The sequence below is a fragment of the Notolabrus celidotus genome, chromosome 13 (genome assembly GCF_009762535.1).
Source record: "Notolabrus celidotus isolate fNotCel1 chromosome 13, fNotCel1.pri, whole genome shotgun sequence".
Taxonomy (NCBI): domain Eukaryota; kingdom Metazoa; phylum Chordata; class Actinopteri; order Labriformes; family Labridae; genus Notolabrus; species Notolabrus celidotus.
In genome coordinates, this window is record NC_048284.1 from 4,160,039 (window position 1) to 4,176,308 (window position 16,270).

At 42.2% G+C, this 16,270-nt stretch overlaps 1 protein-coding gene across 1 annotated transcript in view; it reads right to left on the minus strand.

Moving 5' to 3' along the window:
* man1a1 (mannosidase, alpha, class 1A, member 1) overlaps positions 1–16,270 on the minus strand; it is a 140,489-nt gene that overhangs the window by 9,871 nt on the left and 114,348 nt on the right. Inside the window, exons 7-9 of the mRNA XM_034698890.1 lie at positions 9,039–9,258; positions 5,858–6,030; positions 5,535–5,650 (exon numbers count right to left, since the gene is read on the minus strand). Of these exons, the coding sequence (XP_034554781.1) occupies positions 5,535–5,650; positions 5,858–6,030; positions 9,039–9,258 (509 nt within the window). The remainder of the gene's footprint in view (positions 1–5,534; positions 5,651–5,857; positions 6,031–9,038; positions 9,259–16,270) is intronic.

Here is a 16,270-nt window from a genome sequence, read left to right on the forward strand (position 1 = left end):
AGAGATACACGTCTGTGTCGTCTGTGGAGGACAGTTTTATCTACCGCAGATAAATCGTGTCAATAAAAGAGCGCAGAAAGGTTGTGAGCTGATGTTAACAGTGAGACAACATTTCCCATCCTGGAGAAAACACACACACTGAGAGTGGTTTTATGATAAACATCAAGAGTACAAGATGAGGAGTGTGTGTCACAAATACAGGCGGGGGTGTGCCCTTCATCCCTGGAGAACCTACCCTCATTGGTTCACATTCTACTAGAGTCAAATGCTGTAGAAGAAAACACCTCTTCAATAGTTTTTACTCGTGTTTCAGCAAAATAAACATGAACATAAGTTCCTCCAAAGCTGAGACATGTTTTAGAAAATAAATAAACTCTGTCCCTCGGCTGAAAGCTTCGACTTTAATCTGAAACTGTGAGAATCAGCACATGTCCCATCACACCACAGGCAGCTTCCACTTCTCACTTCCTCTTAACAGTCGCCTGATATTTTTTACTTAACTGCCCTCGTGTGCCTTCCTGAGTGTGTGTGTGTGTGTTAGTGTGTGTGTGTGTGTGTGTGTGTGAGTGCGGAGCCACAAATGGCTCTTTAAACGTGTTGTCAGCCACACAGTGTGACGCCTGCGTGCTAATAGGGCTTTCCCTCTCAGATGGCTCTCCAACTGTGTTCAGGACGACAGTCTGCTTAAAGCAGGAAGAGGAATCACAACTACAGTTAAACAAGCGTGACTCTGCGTGTGTGTGTGTGTGTTTGTGTGTGTGTGTGTTTGGCTATTTTGTTTCCACCCATGCAAACAGGACAAACATGGAGAAGATATGTATTTGTGATATAGTTATATATATGTGAATATTGAGTCAGGCTAAGGTTTGTAGTGGCTCAGTTTTCTCCCCTCTAACTTTTCGTCATCAATTACTCAAGCTTTTGAGTTTTTCCAGTCTGCCTTTGATATTATTCAGTCTCGTCTGCTGAAACTAAAACTGGTCCTGAATGCAGACAAAACCAAATTGATGCTTTTTTCTACTTCAAATGAGTCCCAAGGAAACGTCCCCTCGATTGTAACCTCACAAGGGAACCCCATAGAACTTGTCGCTAATTACAAATACTTGGGTTTTATTCTCGATAGGGAGCTTTCATTTAAAACTCATATATCCAGCCTGGTCTCCAAACTTAGGGTAAAACCATAGACTGTAAAAAATATGGACGTAGTATCCGTGACGTCACCCATCTGTTCCTGAGAGCTGTTTTGAAGCAAATCGACGACGGCAGCAGCCATATTGGTAATGCGGAACTCAACTAGGCAGAGTGTGACGTAGTGTGAGTCTCTTAGCCAATGGCTGTGTGTTCCCGACCGGGAGTCACGTCAGTCATGTCCTTATTTGGGCAAAACATATAATCTTAATATCTTCTTAACCGTCATGTTAGAAAAAAATTCACCCCCCGTACAGTGTATGCCATTAGAGAGATTAGCGTTGTAGGGCCAAGCCGTTTTTTGAACCAGGCTGTAAACATGTTTATTAATGCTGCAAAGATCGTCTTTTTCCCATTCATATCTATGTGGTTTCCGGTGTTTCTGCAGCCAGCCTCAAGCGGATTTTCGATGTATTGCAGTTTATATCACTTCCGCATTGGCTTCATCGTTTGAGACCGGAGTTTGCCGCTTGGGTAAAACTAGGTTTCCTTTACAGGAATAAATCCTGTTTCTCCCTCAGAGCGAGGAAACTTTTAGTCTCTGCAACATTCTTGCCTCTTATTGATTATGGTGATGTCTTGTACTTGGGAGCCTCGGCTAAATGTTTGTTGGTTTTAAATAGTGTATATCACTGCGCGCTGAGGTTTGTCACGGGTTGCAAACGCCTCACTCACCACTGTGAGCTTTATGTCAGAGCCGACTGGCCATCCCTGAGTGTGCGCAGGCAAACACATTGGCTTCATCTAATTTACAAATGTCTACTTGGCTTGATCCCAATGTATTTATGTGTTTATCTTCAGAGATCAGGAAGTCACTATGCCTTGCACTCCTGCGACACCTTGCGGATGTGTGTTCCCCGTGTTCGGACCAAGCGGCAACCTCCGGTCTAAAAATATGAGTCCAATGCGAAAGTGTTAGAAGCTGCAGTTCATCGAGGATCCGCTTGAGGCTGGCTCCGGAAGTACCGGAAGTCACATACACATGAATGGGGAAAAGACGATCTTTGCAGCATTAATAAACATGTTTACAGCCTGGTACAAAAGATGAGTGTAGTCTGAATAGCTAATTTCTCGATGTCCTCTCACTGTGAGGGGGGTGAATTTTTTTCTAATTCGTCAATTTCGAAGATATTGAGATTACCAGTCTTCCAATGAGAGGCACAGCTGCCTGTGGGAACACTGCAGCTGTTGGCTAGGAGGCTCAAAGCCCGCCTCTTTACGTCACACTGGCTCGACAGAAGCAATATGGCTGCCGCAGCCGATTGGTCTCAAAACAGCTCTTCAGAAACAGATGGGATCACGTCACGGATACTATGTCCATATTTTTTACAGTCTATGGTTCGGACAGAGTTCGGTAAGAGAGCGTTCAGTTTTGCTGCTCCTACTGCTTGGAATAAACTCCAGAAGGACTTGAATCTGTCGGATCTCATCTCTCTGGACACCTTTAAGTCTATCTTAAATGAAAGACAGACCCCAGAACAGTGCCTGTGTTTTTAAATGCTGTTTTTATAATCACAAACTGCACTTTACTTGAAAATAAGTTGCACTTTTTAAATTATTATTGTTTGCTTCTACATACTGTCTGCATATATGTTCCATGTTGTTGAGTTGTGCCATTTATTCTGACGTGTGCTGCTGACCTCTTGGCCAGGTCGCCCTTGAAAATGAGGTCTTGATCTCAATGGGACTCATCTGGTTAAATAAAGGTTAAATAAAAATAAAAAATAAAACATTTCCTTGACAGCAGCAGTAAGACTTTAACCTTTAGCCTGAAGGCAGGAAATGTACACCCCTGTTGTGCCTCGTCTGCAGTATGTAATGCACATGCCTCTGATCATCCCTCGGAGGTGTGAACAGAGGCGAGATGAGGGGAAGACGGTAGCGATGCGTGTGCATGCATGTCTGCATCATTCTGTGTGTAAACATGTTTACAAGCCGTGCTCTGCAAGCTTCTGCAACGCCGTACTGGATGTGCCATCACACACCGGGACTCCAATATCACACTGTTTCAGGGTGCAATGTGTCATTACAGAGGTATAAAGGTGTAGTGATGGTGGGACTTTGTTGCAGTGTGTGAGGAGTTGCAAGGTTATCTGTCATTTTCCTGTCAGCTATCCTTTGATTTATTACTTATAAAGTTTAACAAATGCTCACCTAAGCACAAATGTAGCAAAAACATGTTTGATAATTCTCTTTTCAACCTCATTAGCTAACTTTCTCAGATCTTTCTGGGGCTAAAGTAGCACAAATGTTATATTTTGGGACTAATGGTCAAATTGCGTGCCCATATAGCGGGCTGCCCTGGTTCCTCCGGGGGAACTGACACACTGGGATCCTATCTCACCCCCTTCCCTCCATCACTTACTTTAACTCAGCCTGTCCCATTAAAGTTACTAACCATAGACCTTTCTGGAGTCCCTGAGCTCCCTTGTCCTGTAGGTTCCTCTGAGTCGGCCTGCTGCTGTGGACGTGCCAGACTCCAGCGCCAACTGCTACTACTACTCATCTCATCACTATCATCTCTCTCTCTCTTCATCTCCTTCTGTCCCTCTTTCCAACTCGGTCTCAGCAGATGTGTGTCTAACATGAGTCTGGTCCTGCTGGAGGTTTCTGCCTGTTAAAGGAAGTTTGTCCTTGCCACTGTAACTTGCTAAATGCTGACCACTGTCCTTTCATTCCTTTGTTCTTTTTATGTTTCTTCATCCTTTATGTCTCCTTTTCTTATCCCGTCCTTTCCTTCACCATTTATTCTCTTCTTTTTCTTTCTTCTGGTTTCCCTCTCTTTTCTCTTTTCTTAGACCTTTCTGGAGTCCTTGAGCTCCCTTGTCCCGTAGGTTCCTGTCTGCTGTGGACGTGCCAGACTCCAGCTGCTACAACTACTACTATCCGTCTCACCACTATCATTTGTCTCTCTCTTCATCTCCCTCTATCCCTCTCTCCAACACGGTCTCAGCAGATGTGTGTCTAACATGAGTCTGGTCCTGCTGGAGGTTTCTGCCTGTTAAAGGAAGTTTGTCCTTGCCTCTGTAACTTGCTAAATGCTGCAAAGGGCTCTGCTCATGGTGGGTTAAGATGAGATCAGACTGAGTCCTGTCAGTAAGATGGGACTGGATCTTATCCTGTCTTGATGTTGGGTCTTTGTTAATGATAGAACATAGAGGACGGTCTAGTCCTGCTCTGTTTGGAAAGAGTCAAGCGAGAGAGTTGAGCCTTCAGTTATCAGGCACCTCTCCTTTGGAATCATCTACCAGTCAGGGTCCAGGAGGCAGACACCATCTCTGCTTTAAGAGTAGGCTTCAAACTTTCCTTTTTGATAAAGATTATAGTTAGAGCTGGATCAGGCTTGGACCAGCTCTTTGTAATGCTCTTATAGGCTTAGACTGACACACTTTGATCCTATCCCTCCCCTCTCTCTGCCTGTCACTTACTCAAACTCTTCCTGTCCCATTGAAAGTTACTAACCATAGACCTTTATGTAGTCCTTGAGCTCCCTTGTCTCGTACGTTCCTAGGCTACAACTACTACTATCCGTCTCACCACTATCATCTCTCTCTCTCTTCATCTCCCTCTATCCCTCTCTCCATCTCGGTCTCAGCAGATGTGTGTCTAACATGAGTCTGGTCCTGCTGGAGGTTTCTGCCTGTTAAAGGAAGTTTGTCCTTGCCACTGTAACTTGCTAAATGCTGCAAAGTGAGTCCTGTCTGTAAGATGGGACTGGATCTTATCCTGTCTTGATGTTGGGTCTTTGTTAATAATAGAACATAGAGTACGGTCTAGACCTGCTGTTTGGAAAGAGTCTGAGGATAAGGTTTGTTGTGATTTGGCGCTAAATAAATAAAGATTGATTGATTGCTTGATTCTCCTTTCCTCTACTCTCTGAATAAAGGTGTAAAAGCCCCAAAAATAGAACTTTAAAAATACAAAAAAATTGTTATATTCCACACAAAAACACTAACAAATAATAAGAAACAAAAATAGAACAAAACTAAGAGTGATTCATATTAAAACTTTGTGTTTTCACCTTGATGCAAACCCTTTTAAAACCTGGATATAGAGTTTATTCCAGGACTGAAGTTTCCAGCTGCTAAAGTCTGTGTTTGTGTGATGTACAATAACCTTCTCTGACCTAAACCCCCTCTCTGGAGCTTATCCTGAGTGAATGACACCATCATATTTTCTGTTTATGTGTGTGTTTGTGAGCGTGTGTGTGAGGGACTTGACATCTCAGTCAGTTCAGGGAAGCGGGGCCTTGTCCCTCCATAAACTGCAATGACAGCGCCATCATAAAAAAGGGGACAGGAGTGAAGGGTGTGCAGGGTGTGAAGTCGTTCACTTCTAGGTCTTACTTGAGTGTCTCGGCCAAGTAGAAGCTCTGCTGAACATCATCGTGGTTCGGAGTGGAAGCGTACACGTCCCTGACGCCGCTGTAGCCTCCTTCTACTCTACAGTGCTGCTCCAAGGCCTGAGCGATGCATGGAAACACAAAGAAGAGAGAGGGAGAGAGTGGCAACATTAATCAAGCTCTTTTTAGACTTTAAATATCACAAATCCTCCGGGCTGATGAGCTAAAAATAACCAGGAGTCAAATAAAATGACCTCCTGTAAGCTTCTCTAAAGATGGAGATCGCTCTTCTCCAGAGTGGGATGAAAATAACTCATGCACGCTCACCTGGACGGCCTCCCAGCCCCACTCCCTGTATTTGGGGTCGTGGGTGAACCTCCACATGTACATGTACGTCTCTATGACCTCTGGACGCAGGATGAAGTACTTCTCGTTCTGCCGGGTGGCGATGGCCTCGACCCCGCCGTCAAACCGGAACGCCTCAGGGCCCAACTTCAAAGCTGAGGAGGAGAGAGAGAATGGTGGGTCATATATCACAACAAACAGCATGATGTGTCACTCAAAATAAAGACTTGGGGTTACTGCATGGAAACTAAATATTGAGAGGTCTTCATGATGTGATAGGGAGCCTTGAAAGTGGAGTGATGGCTGATGTTTTCTATCACTCGTCCCTGTGTTCGGGTGATGTTGATGCAGAGCAGAATAAACCTTGTAACCTTCAGGTCATCAACATTATGTTATGAAGCTGTCAGCGGTTGCCTTGAAAACATGATGAGTCATGCTATCACTTGAGAAAGAAGAGATCGCTTCAATATTATGATTCAAGTTTGAAATTAAAACACACATGTACAGCAGGACTGTCGGTTTAAATTAGACTTTTGCTTTTAATAAATCTTAATTTAAAGTCCCGGCTCAAATCATTGAGAGCAGGGGGGTCAAACATATGGCCTGCGATCTAAAAGCGGCCCGCCAGAGGTTCCAATCCGGCCTGCGGATGACTTCCCAAAGTGAAAAAATTACAGAGAAGACATTAACTGCAATTTTTCTATAAAAGTAACTGCTATTCCAAATCTGTGCTCTAGGGGACGCATGAAATCATAAGGCCTTTTTCGACTGGTTTGACTTTACCCCTGAACTAGGTGCTTTTCAACTGGTGGACCCAGGGTCTAAATGTAGCTCAGGGGTAGATAGAGTAGTACTTTTCAAAGGTCCCGGGCTCACTTTTTTTCAAGTTTTTTCTGCTTTTGGAGCACAATTTCAAATTTGAGGAAAATGATTTTTTTTTTCGACAGGCTGAACTTTTTTGTAAATTTTATTTTTTGTAAAATTTTATTTTTTTCAAAAAAAAAAATTTCAATTTTTTTGTCAAATTTTTTTTTTCAAAAAAAAAAATTCAATTTTTTTTTTCCCATTTTTTATTTGTCCAAAAATTTTTTTTGTCAAATTTTCTTTTTTTTTCAAAAGCTTTATTTTTAAATTTTTTGTTTCAAATTTTTCCAAAAACCATTCACAGTCATTGTTTTTTCTATCTGTGATTCACGTGATTTCTCTCTCTTTCATTAGTTTTTATTTGTTCTATCTTTTTTGTATGTGTGTGTACTTTTCAAAAGAAGAAGCTGTGATTCTCTTGATTTAGCAGCTTGTAACAGTAGTCTTCTCTCAGCCCACCGTGAATGCGTCTCTCCTGGTGTTCCGGCTTTAAAAGTGTTTGTGAAGTTTTGCATAACCCGGTGGAAATTCATAGACTTTTTAGAGCACTTCATGACTTTTCAGCTGGTGGACCCAGGGTCTAAATTTAGCTCAGGGGTAGATAGAGTAGTACTTTTCAAAGGTCCCAGGCTTTCGGGGGGAGGGGCCTGCAATCCTGAACGTGTCTGATCCCACCGTCCACAATAACATCACACACAACTGTGATTCACTTGATTTCTCTTTCTTTCATTCGTTTTTATTTGTTCTATCTTTTTTGTATGTGTGTGTACTTTTCAAAAGAAGAAGCTGTGATTCTCTTGATTTAGAGCTTGTAACAGTAGTCTTCTCTCAGCCCACCATGAATGCGTCTCTCCCGGTGTCCCGGTGTTTCCATGTTTTTAACCGCAGGCGCAAAACTTTCACTTTTTTTCAAGTTTATTCTGCTTTTGGAGCACAATTTCAAATTTGAGGAAAATAATTTTTTTTTCGACAGGCTCCGGGTCAACTATTTTGTCAAATTTTTTTTTTGTCAAATTTTACCTTTTCAAAAAAAAAATATTCCAAATTAAAAAAAAAAAAAAAAAAAAATTCAAATTTTTTTTTTCAAATTTTTTCATGTCAAATTTTTTTTTTCAAAATTTTCTAAATTTTCATTTTTTTTTGTCCAAATTTTTTTTTTGCCAAATTTTCTTTTTTTTCAAAAGCGTTTTTTGTCAATTTTTTTGTTTCACATTTTTCCAAAAACCATTCACAGTCATTGTTTTTTCCATCTGTAATTCACTTGATTTTCTTTCTTTCATTAGTTTTTATTTGTTCTATCTTTTTTGTATGTGTGTGTACTTTTCAAAAGAAGAAGCTGTGATTCTCTTGATTTAGCAGCTTGTAACAGTAGTCTTCTCTCAGCCCACCGTGAATGCGTCTCTCCCGGTGTTCCGGTTTTAAAAGTGACCCTGTAAACTGGAGACCTTCAGCTGAACGTGTCAGTGTTTGTGGAGTTTACACAGCTGTTGAAACACAGAGGGAGTTCCTGGGAATGCAAACTAGTTTAGTTTTTTATTAAGATTTCAAAATATCCTCATCAGATATTTAATGATGGTCTAAAGACGTTTATGAGGGATGCATCCGGCTGAAAGTCTCCAGTTAACAGGGTCGCTGTTTAAACCATAACACCGGCCGATATCTGCCATGGCCTTTTGAGTTCAAAAGGATTTTAAAGCTTAAAGAATACAATATTTGGCTCCACTATGAGACTCTCATGGTGAAAAATACATCTGTTTTTGTAAAATGATAGTTCATGATTTGTGAACATTTTCAGAATGTACTTCTACTTTTTTGCACTAAAACAAAGGGAAACATTTGGAGTTATCCTTCTCTATAGGTTATTATGTTATGACTTTACTGGTCCGGCCCACTTCAGATCAAATTGGGCTGCATGTGGCCCCTGAACTGAAATGAGTTTGACACCCCTGATTTAGAGGTTAAGATGATGTCACGACCAAGAAATAAACTTCATAATTAAGAATAAATGTTGGAATGAAAGAGGGACACATATTTCATCGCCCAGATCTGCAGATTGTTTGTGCAGAAAGTCCTGGGAAACAAATACAAGCACTTTTCTCAGAGTTCACATTTTTCAATTTGTTAAGAGTTTTCAAACCAAAAACAAATCATCGACCACAAACTGAGCGAGCTGTGACCACACGAGCATCTGCATCTCATTCACAGAATCATCCCTGCTAAACCAACACAGCTGTGAGAGTTTCAGAAGAGCTGTAACAGAACACATGACTGATTGAAGCTCCTCTGTGAGCACGCTTACCGGTTCTTGCGTAAGACTCGTGACAGGTCCGGGCGATCTCGGCGGCCTGCTCCATCTGGTGGCCCGTCTTGTCACTTGGCGCCCCGTCGGCACCCAGAGCGATCATCCCACCTGCGAAACAGGTCAGGTGACCCATCTTGTGCTCCAGCAGCCCTCCTTTCCACTCGGCTATGTAGGTCAGCCCGCTGCTGGACTTCCTCATCAGGTTGCTTTCGATCGCCTGGAAGAGAAACGAGGTGAAGGAGTGAGGCGGGCTGGATCCTCGCTCTGAAAGCTTCAAGGTGATCTATAATTCCCCATCTCCTTTGATTTTAAAGATGGCTGCTATTTCTTCATATTAAGATCTTTTTATAGTGACTTCCTTTCCCATTTTTCAGCATTAATTTTGAAACTGTTGCTAGAAAATATATGTCACCACCTCACTGCATCAGAGCAGGAAAATTACACATTTCTTATTGTTAACAGTGTGACAATAATCATTTTCAGACTTCTTCTAGCAGATGATGTCTTTGCTTTGAAGAGAGCAATTAGACACTTCATGCATGGTGGACAGAAAACTGGTGCTGAGGAAACTGACATCATGTAAAAAGCTTCAATATCTGTGCTCTCTCACTCTCTGTCCTGCTTTTCAGACGGATCTGACCTGATTCAGGAAGGAGCAATCAATCAAACAGTTTCGATCTGTACATCCCAAATTTCATCCCAAACATTTACAGGAAGAGCAGGTCTAAATGTTACTCTTTGTTATTCTTTAGAAAGACCAAACATGAATCCACCATGAGCCAAACACTCGGCAGCATTTAGCAAGTAAGAGTGAGAGGAAGAACTTCCTTTAACAGGCAGAAACCTCCAGCAGGACCAGACTCATGTTAGACACACATCTGCTGAGACCGTGTTGGGGTTGGAAAGAGGGATAGAGGGAGATACAGAAAGTTTTTCTAATACAGGGTGTGGACTTTCATATAAAAACAAGATGTTGTAGAGTAATCTGAATCTGTTATTATGTCAATAAGAAAAGGAGTGATCAGTACAGGGGTGGCTCAGTGGGTAGAGTCAGTCGTCAATCAATCAGGTTGGCAGTTCGATCCCAGCTCCAGCATTCACATGCCGAAGTGCTCTTGAGCATGATACTGAACCCCAAATTGCTCCCTCTGTTGTTCAGTGAGGTGTGAATGTGTAGGAATGAGATTAGCTAATACTGATGGTCCCATACTGTATAGCATCACTCTATACCATCAGTGACTGAATATGGGTGAATGTGATGAGTAGTGTACAAGCGCTTTGAGCGGTCAGAAAGACTTGAAAAGAGATCTAGAAGTACAAGTCCATTTACCATTTACTTCAAGGCAGCTACAAAAAGGAAGTGTTTAAGTGCCAGGTCATGCCATCATGAGTTTAAAGCTATAAGAATATAATTTTAGTCAGGACCACTCTCGTCAAAAAGAATTATTTGCATTCAGTAAGTTAGATTTGGTGGTATGGTTCTGTTCTGGGAGCTCCAAAGCCTCCCCTCTCTTTCATCTGTATATATAAAAAGCCAAGGCAGGGAGAGCAGCAGCAGCAAAGACCCCAAATGGTGCAGAACAGAGCGAGAATCAGTGACAATATGTATGACACTGGTAAAATCAGACACAGCAGAAAAGGAGGAGGAGCTGGGGTGGAGGCGGGTTACAAAGCAGTTTGCAGGCGAAGCAGCAAGAGAAGGCAGGCAGAGTTGAAATAGAACGGCCATTTTGCCATTTTCAATTTTGATGGAGACGTAGTCAGCTGATGTAAAGAGCAGCTGATGTTCTGTGGGCGGAGCTTAATCTTGTGGAAGTGGGTACTCGCTTCCCCTCCTAGCAGCCTACAGCAACCTCAGACCTTTTATTGCTCCGGTTGGTGCTTTAAGATCTCTACTTGCTGATTATGTCCCTTAGAAACCCCAAATCAATGAAGAGGCTCCAAATCTGCATTTATGAACTGGTCTGGTGATAGGTCTAGATGGATGGGTGGCATCTAAAGTAAAATAAAATCATGTTTTTATGGTTCTAGTGGGAAGCGACCTCTCAACATAGCATGGGCAGCATGTCAGCAGCACACAGGACTCAGAGTTGTTTCATTTTCCCAGCGGGACTCAAATATTAGCTCTGCTCCTCCTCTCTCTCTCTCCACTGAGGACTTGTCTTCGCAAATAAATCATGAACGTCTTTAATCCTCAAAGATTTGAAGGGATTATGGGTAAAGTATCCCCTGAGTGTTTAACACAGCGTTTAAAGACGTCATGTTTTAAGTTTGCTCCCCAGCGTATTACAGAAAACCTATCTGAGAGTAATCTGCCTCCAGCTGGGACCCAGCGCTCGTAACCACAACTTGATTGGACGTCTTGTTTGAACAGGAGGAAGCGGTTGTTACTGTAGATTCATCTGCTCCGTGTTTCTCATCCTCTTAAACAAAAGTTTGTTTAGTTCTTCCTGTACCATCAACTTCCCAGCTGCTCAAACTCACAATGTTGCTCCAGGATACTGAAGTGGAAACACTTAATATTTAACGTTTTGGCATGAAGGGTGGGAAGAAAAATCTATGCAAGTCAAGCAACAGTTAAAGGTGACATATCATGCAAAATGGACTTTTTAATGGTTCTCTACCTGAAATATGTGTCCCTGGCATGTCTACAAACCCCCCGAGAATGAAAAAAATCCATTCTGCCCCTGTTCTGATTTCTCCACCTTTCTGTAAATGTGTGTGAAACGAGCCGTTTAAGACTTCCGTGTTTTTGTTACGTAACAACAATATCCGGTCTGTCACGGAGTCAGAGCTCGGAGCTTGTTCAGTCCATAGACTGTATAAAATAATACTGAATCCCCCCCTCCGTTTTTCATTCCCTGCACAAATGTGTGCTAACAAGGAGCTTAGGAGGGAGGCATGCTAGTTGTAGGCTGTCTTAATAAACACAAAGGTCGGTTTTACTCCCCACGTCTGCAGATTTGAAGATCTAGTGGATGATTTTTATTTATCATGGATAAGTGCTAGCGCTAGTTAGCATAGCTACATAGCTACATGTCGTAGCTGTAGCTGTGTACCAAGACACACGTCGACATACTGACAAATAAAACAACAAGAAACACTAAATCTGTGACCAATCCTTCAGAAAGGTCCTGCTGTAGAGGTCGGTTTTACTCCACACGTCTGCAGATTTGAAGATCTAGTGGATGATTTTTATTTGTCATGGATAAGTGCTAGCGCTAATTAGCATAGCCACATAGCTACATGTTCATAGCTGTAGCTGTAGCTGTGTACCAAGACACACGTCTACATACTGATAAATAAAACAACAAGAAACACTAAATCTATGACCAATCCTTCAGAAAGGTCTTGCTGCAGGCGCCTCTCCGTCAGGATCAAATTCAGAGGGTTGAAGTAACAGCAGCCGTGTATATTCAGCCAACATGTAAACATTAGATCAACGTGCTGGAGAGCCGAGGCCACACCCACTTCCTGAGGGGGCGTGGTCAGAGAGAAAACAGAGTGTTCTGAGGAGGGCTGAAGAAGAGGGCTTTTCAGGCAGACCAAAATCTGATTTTAAAGTGTTTTTTTGAGCATAAACTTTAAAGACATGTTTTGGGGACCTCTTAGACCAATATATATTGATGAAAAAAGCGTGATATGTCACCTTTAAAATCTTGAGGACACACACTGGTCATCTTTTAAATGCTCCCCTTATTATCTCATGAGCAACACGTTTAGGCCTCAAGGTCACTCAGTAAATCTCCTTCCTGCTTCCTGCAGGGACAAACAAACACAACAGCAAGGACCACTCTTCGATACCTGAAGCTGACCTCGTGTTTGTTGACCACTATTATCAGACAGCCCTTTATTAAAATTCAGAGGGGGGCATGAGCGATGCCAAAAGCCTGTGGAGGAAATCCATGAAGCTCCTAATCTGTAAACAGCGTGTTTACACCCTGAGTTAATCCGCTCAATGAGAGCATCCTCAAATTAGAGGGCACAGAGGGATGTGAATGCAGACGCAGTTACTCGGATCATATACAGAAATACTCAAACTGATGTTGAGTGAAATGTAAAATCAACTTTTGCTGCAACAGACTGGAGGTTACAACCCCGAGCATCAACATTATAACCTGATGAGATCCACAGATGATGCTTTCAGTTGAGGAATTATATTTAACTTCTGAAACCAGGAGGACTCAGGTGGGCGGAGGAAAGCTACAAAGCGTGGTGAGCCACTACTGTAGCCTGTAATATTTACAGGAGCTGTTACATGAAGTCTAGTGTGGTTATTGTCTCTGTTTGTGCTGTTGTTTGTTTTCAAAGTTTAAGAGGACAAATATACCAAAGAAAATCTCTGAGCATGAGGTTTGAGAGAAACTCCTGTGCCTCCTCTTGGCTCTGTTTAGAGGATTTTAAAGATCAAGCCTGAGACTTCATTTTCAGGACTAAAATAAACTCCTCCAAAAAAAGTTTGGTCACATTATTTCAGTTGCTTATTTCTCTCCTTTATTAATACCAATTAGTGCTGTATCATATATCGTTGGAAAGCCTGATTACTCACCTTTACAACAAGGTCAAACTTGTCAGGATTGTGAATTTGTGGAATGAGCATCACAGCTAAATGTGTGGGTAGCATCCCAAGATGTACCAAATTCCCCTGCAGTATCCTCCTGTTGGTGTTCACTCTTAGAGCTTCAGGTGCTGCCAGGTGTGAGCCAGTCACAAGTGTATGACTTGCACCTGATTGGGACCTAACTCCATCCTCCAGGATGACAATGCTCCCATCAACAGAGCCAGGATCATCACATATACCCCCTTTCGACCAACGAAAACCAGTCTGTATTTCCAGGCTGGTTCGGAGCTGGTTGAACTCGCGAACAAAACACAGCACCCGTTTGCTAGCACAAACTTTCCCTCACAACAACAATGATGGCGGACAACATAGCACGCTTGCTGGTGTTGCTCCTCCATGCATGTCTCCTTGGCCGACCACTGCTTTGCCTTGGAATCCATTAGTCTTTTTAATGTTTTTGCTGCAGGACAATGGCGGAAACACGTTTGGTTTGTGTTTTTGATCATGGAAACTCCGCCCCTGACGTAAGCGGTTTGCGGTTCTAGACCAGTAAAGAGTTGGAGCCACTCTTGAACCGTTTTTCCCAATCTGGAGCCGGTTCACTCGCAGTCGTAACACGAAAAACCAGCTCTCAATTGAGCGCCGGCTCCAAACCGGCCCTGAAACTACCTCGGTCGAAAAGGGGTAATAGTACTTCCAGAATTTGAGTCCTGACCTCAACCCAACTGAACACTTGTGGTATCAGCTTGGGTGAGCTGTGCGTGCTAGACTGACCAACATAACCACGCTGGTTGACCTTCAACAGCTCCTGGATGAAGAATGGGACGCCATCACACTGCAGCATGCAACCAAGCTGTTGTGGCTGCTTATGGATCTTCCCTGACAGTGTGACATGACTAAAGTGTTAAAATGTCCAATATGTGTTGTTTCTTCCTGATTACTGTTGGAGAGTGTGATCATCCAATCCACCAAGAGACTCAAAACAAGAGAGAACACCAACAGGAGAATACTGCAGGGGATTTCGGCACATTTTTTGGGGGGGTGCTACCCACACGTTTTGGTGTGTAGCACATTCCATGAATGCACAATCCTTACAAGTTATACCTTGTTGTAAAGGTGACTAATCAGGCTTTCCATTGCTATATAATACAACACCTATTGGTATCATTAAAGGAGAGAAATAATTGGAAAGAGAAAAGGACTTTATTCTGCTTGGTGATGTTTGTGAATGTCCTCATAGGAGGTGAAAGTATGTCTGATTCAACGGGACAAAATCCTGCAGAAAAGTTGCAAGTAAAAAAAAGGAGATGGGTCTAAAATTCAGTACTATAAAAAAGCAATAAGATATGCATGAAATTTGGCAAAGTATGCAGGGATAGAGGGTGAGTGAACCAGCTTTGTCTGCTGAGTAGGTTAGCTGCAAACCCAGTCTTAAATTGTACATGTCAGAAAAACGACAAATATCCACAACAGCTCCCTGAATGTCAAAGTGAAACCAGTTTGTCCCCAAAGGTGGTGAACACATGCCAAACTCAAAGGCTTAACACTCCAACTGCACAAACAGAAAATTACATCTTCTCTGCCGGATCATTCTGCTTTTGAATATTGGCGTTCTTTTTGGCGCCATGAGGGACAAACGCCAACTCCCAAACAGTCTGATGGCTGAAGTCTCCTGTCACAGGCTGGGTCTTCTAAAGCCTGATTACAGAGTCAAGAGGAGATGGATCCATCAAAACTCAGGTCTATATTTTAGTCTTTCAAGAAAAGCATGAAAACGTGTGACAGTTTGGACAAAGAGACGAAGAGGTGATTTCACCGGTGTTCTCCCGAGTGCACACCACAACTTTTAGATATTAAAAGTCAGAAGAAGTAAAAATACATCCACAACATCTCCCTGAGTCCCACACTGACGCCAACGTTTGTGTAAGTCCCTGTCGGTGGTGAAAGTATGCCAGACTCCAAAATACTGCAGGAAAGGTGCGATTCTTAAAAAAGAGATTGAATATTTTGGATTTGGCATACTTTTACCACCTTAAGGGACGAACGTCAGCAAGGAAATCACAGGATGCCTTTCTCTGAAACAGAACAACGACATAAAGACACTGACAGCAGCAGGGGTGTGATGCAGAGTGGATCATGGGGAAACAGGTCTACATTTCACACTTAGAAAGAAGGAATTGGACATGTGTAGATTTTGGTAAAGTGTTTCAGAGAGAGGTGACTCTCTCGTATACCAGAGTTTTCTTCTGAACTACATCTAATCCTTCTCCATTAAAAAACAGACCCAACAGACTAAAAAACACATTCCTCTTTTTAGCTGCTTACTCCACCTTAAATGATGCAAACTCATCTTTCAACCTTGGTTTTTATTTCTGTAACTACAAACTTTTAATTTCTTTTAACAAACTGAGTTTCAATTACATTTTGTGACTAAATATATTTTCTTTCATTCTTGGTCTTAGCTTATAAAATATTTTATGTTTTAATGCTTATGTTTGTTTAATGTCATATTTCAAATTGGATATTTTCTGACAAGGTATGGCGTTATGGAATTAACATGATAATGGATCTACAATAAGATGGGGATGTCAAGAGGTCTGAGCCAGCTCCGGGCTGCGACTTGACAGAAAAGACTCAATGTGTGAGTCTTATTCCTTGGGAAGAAGTT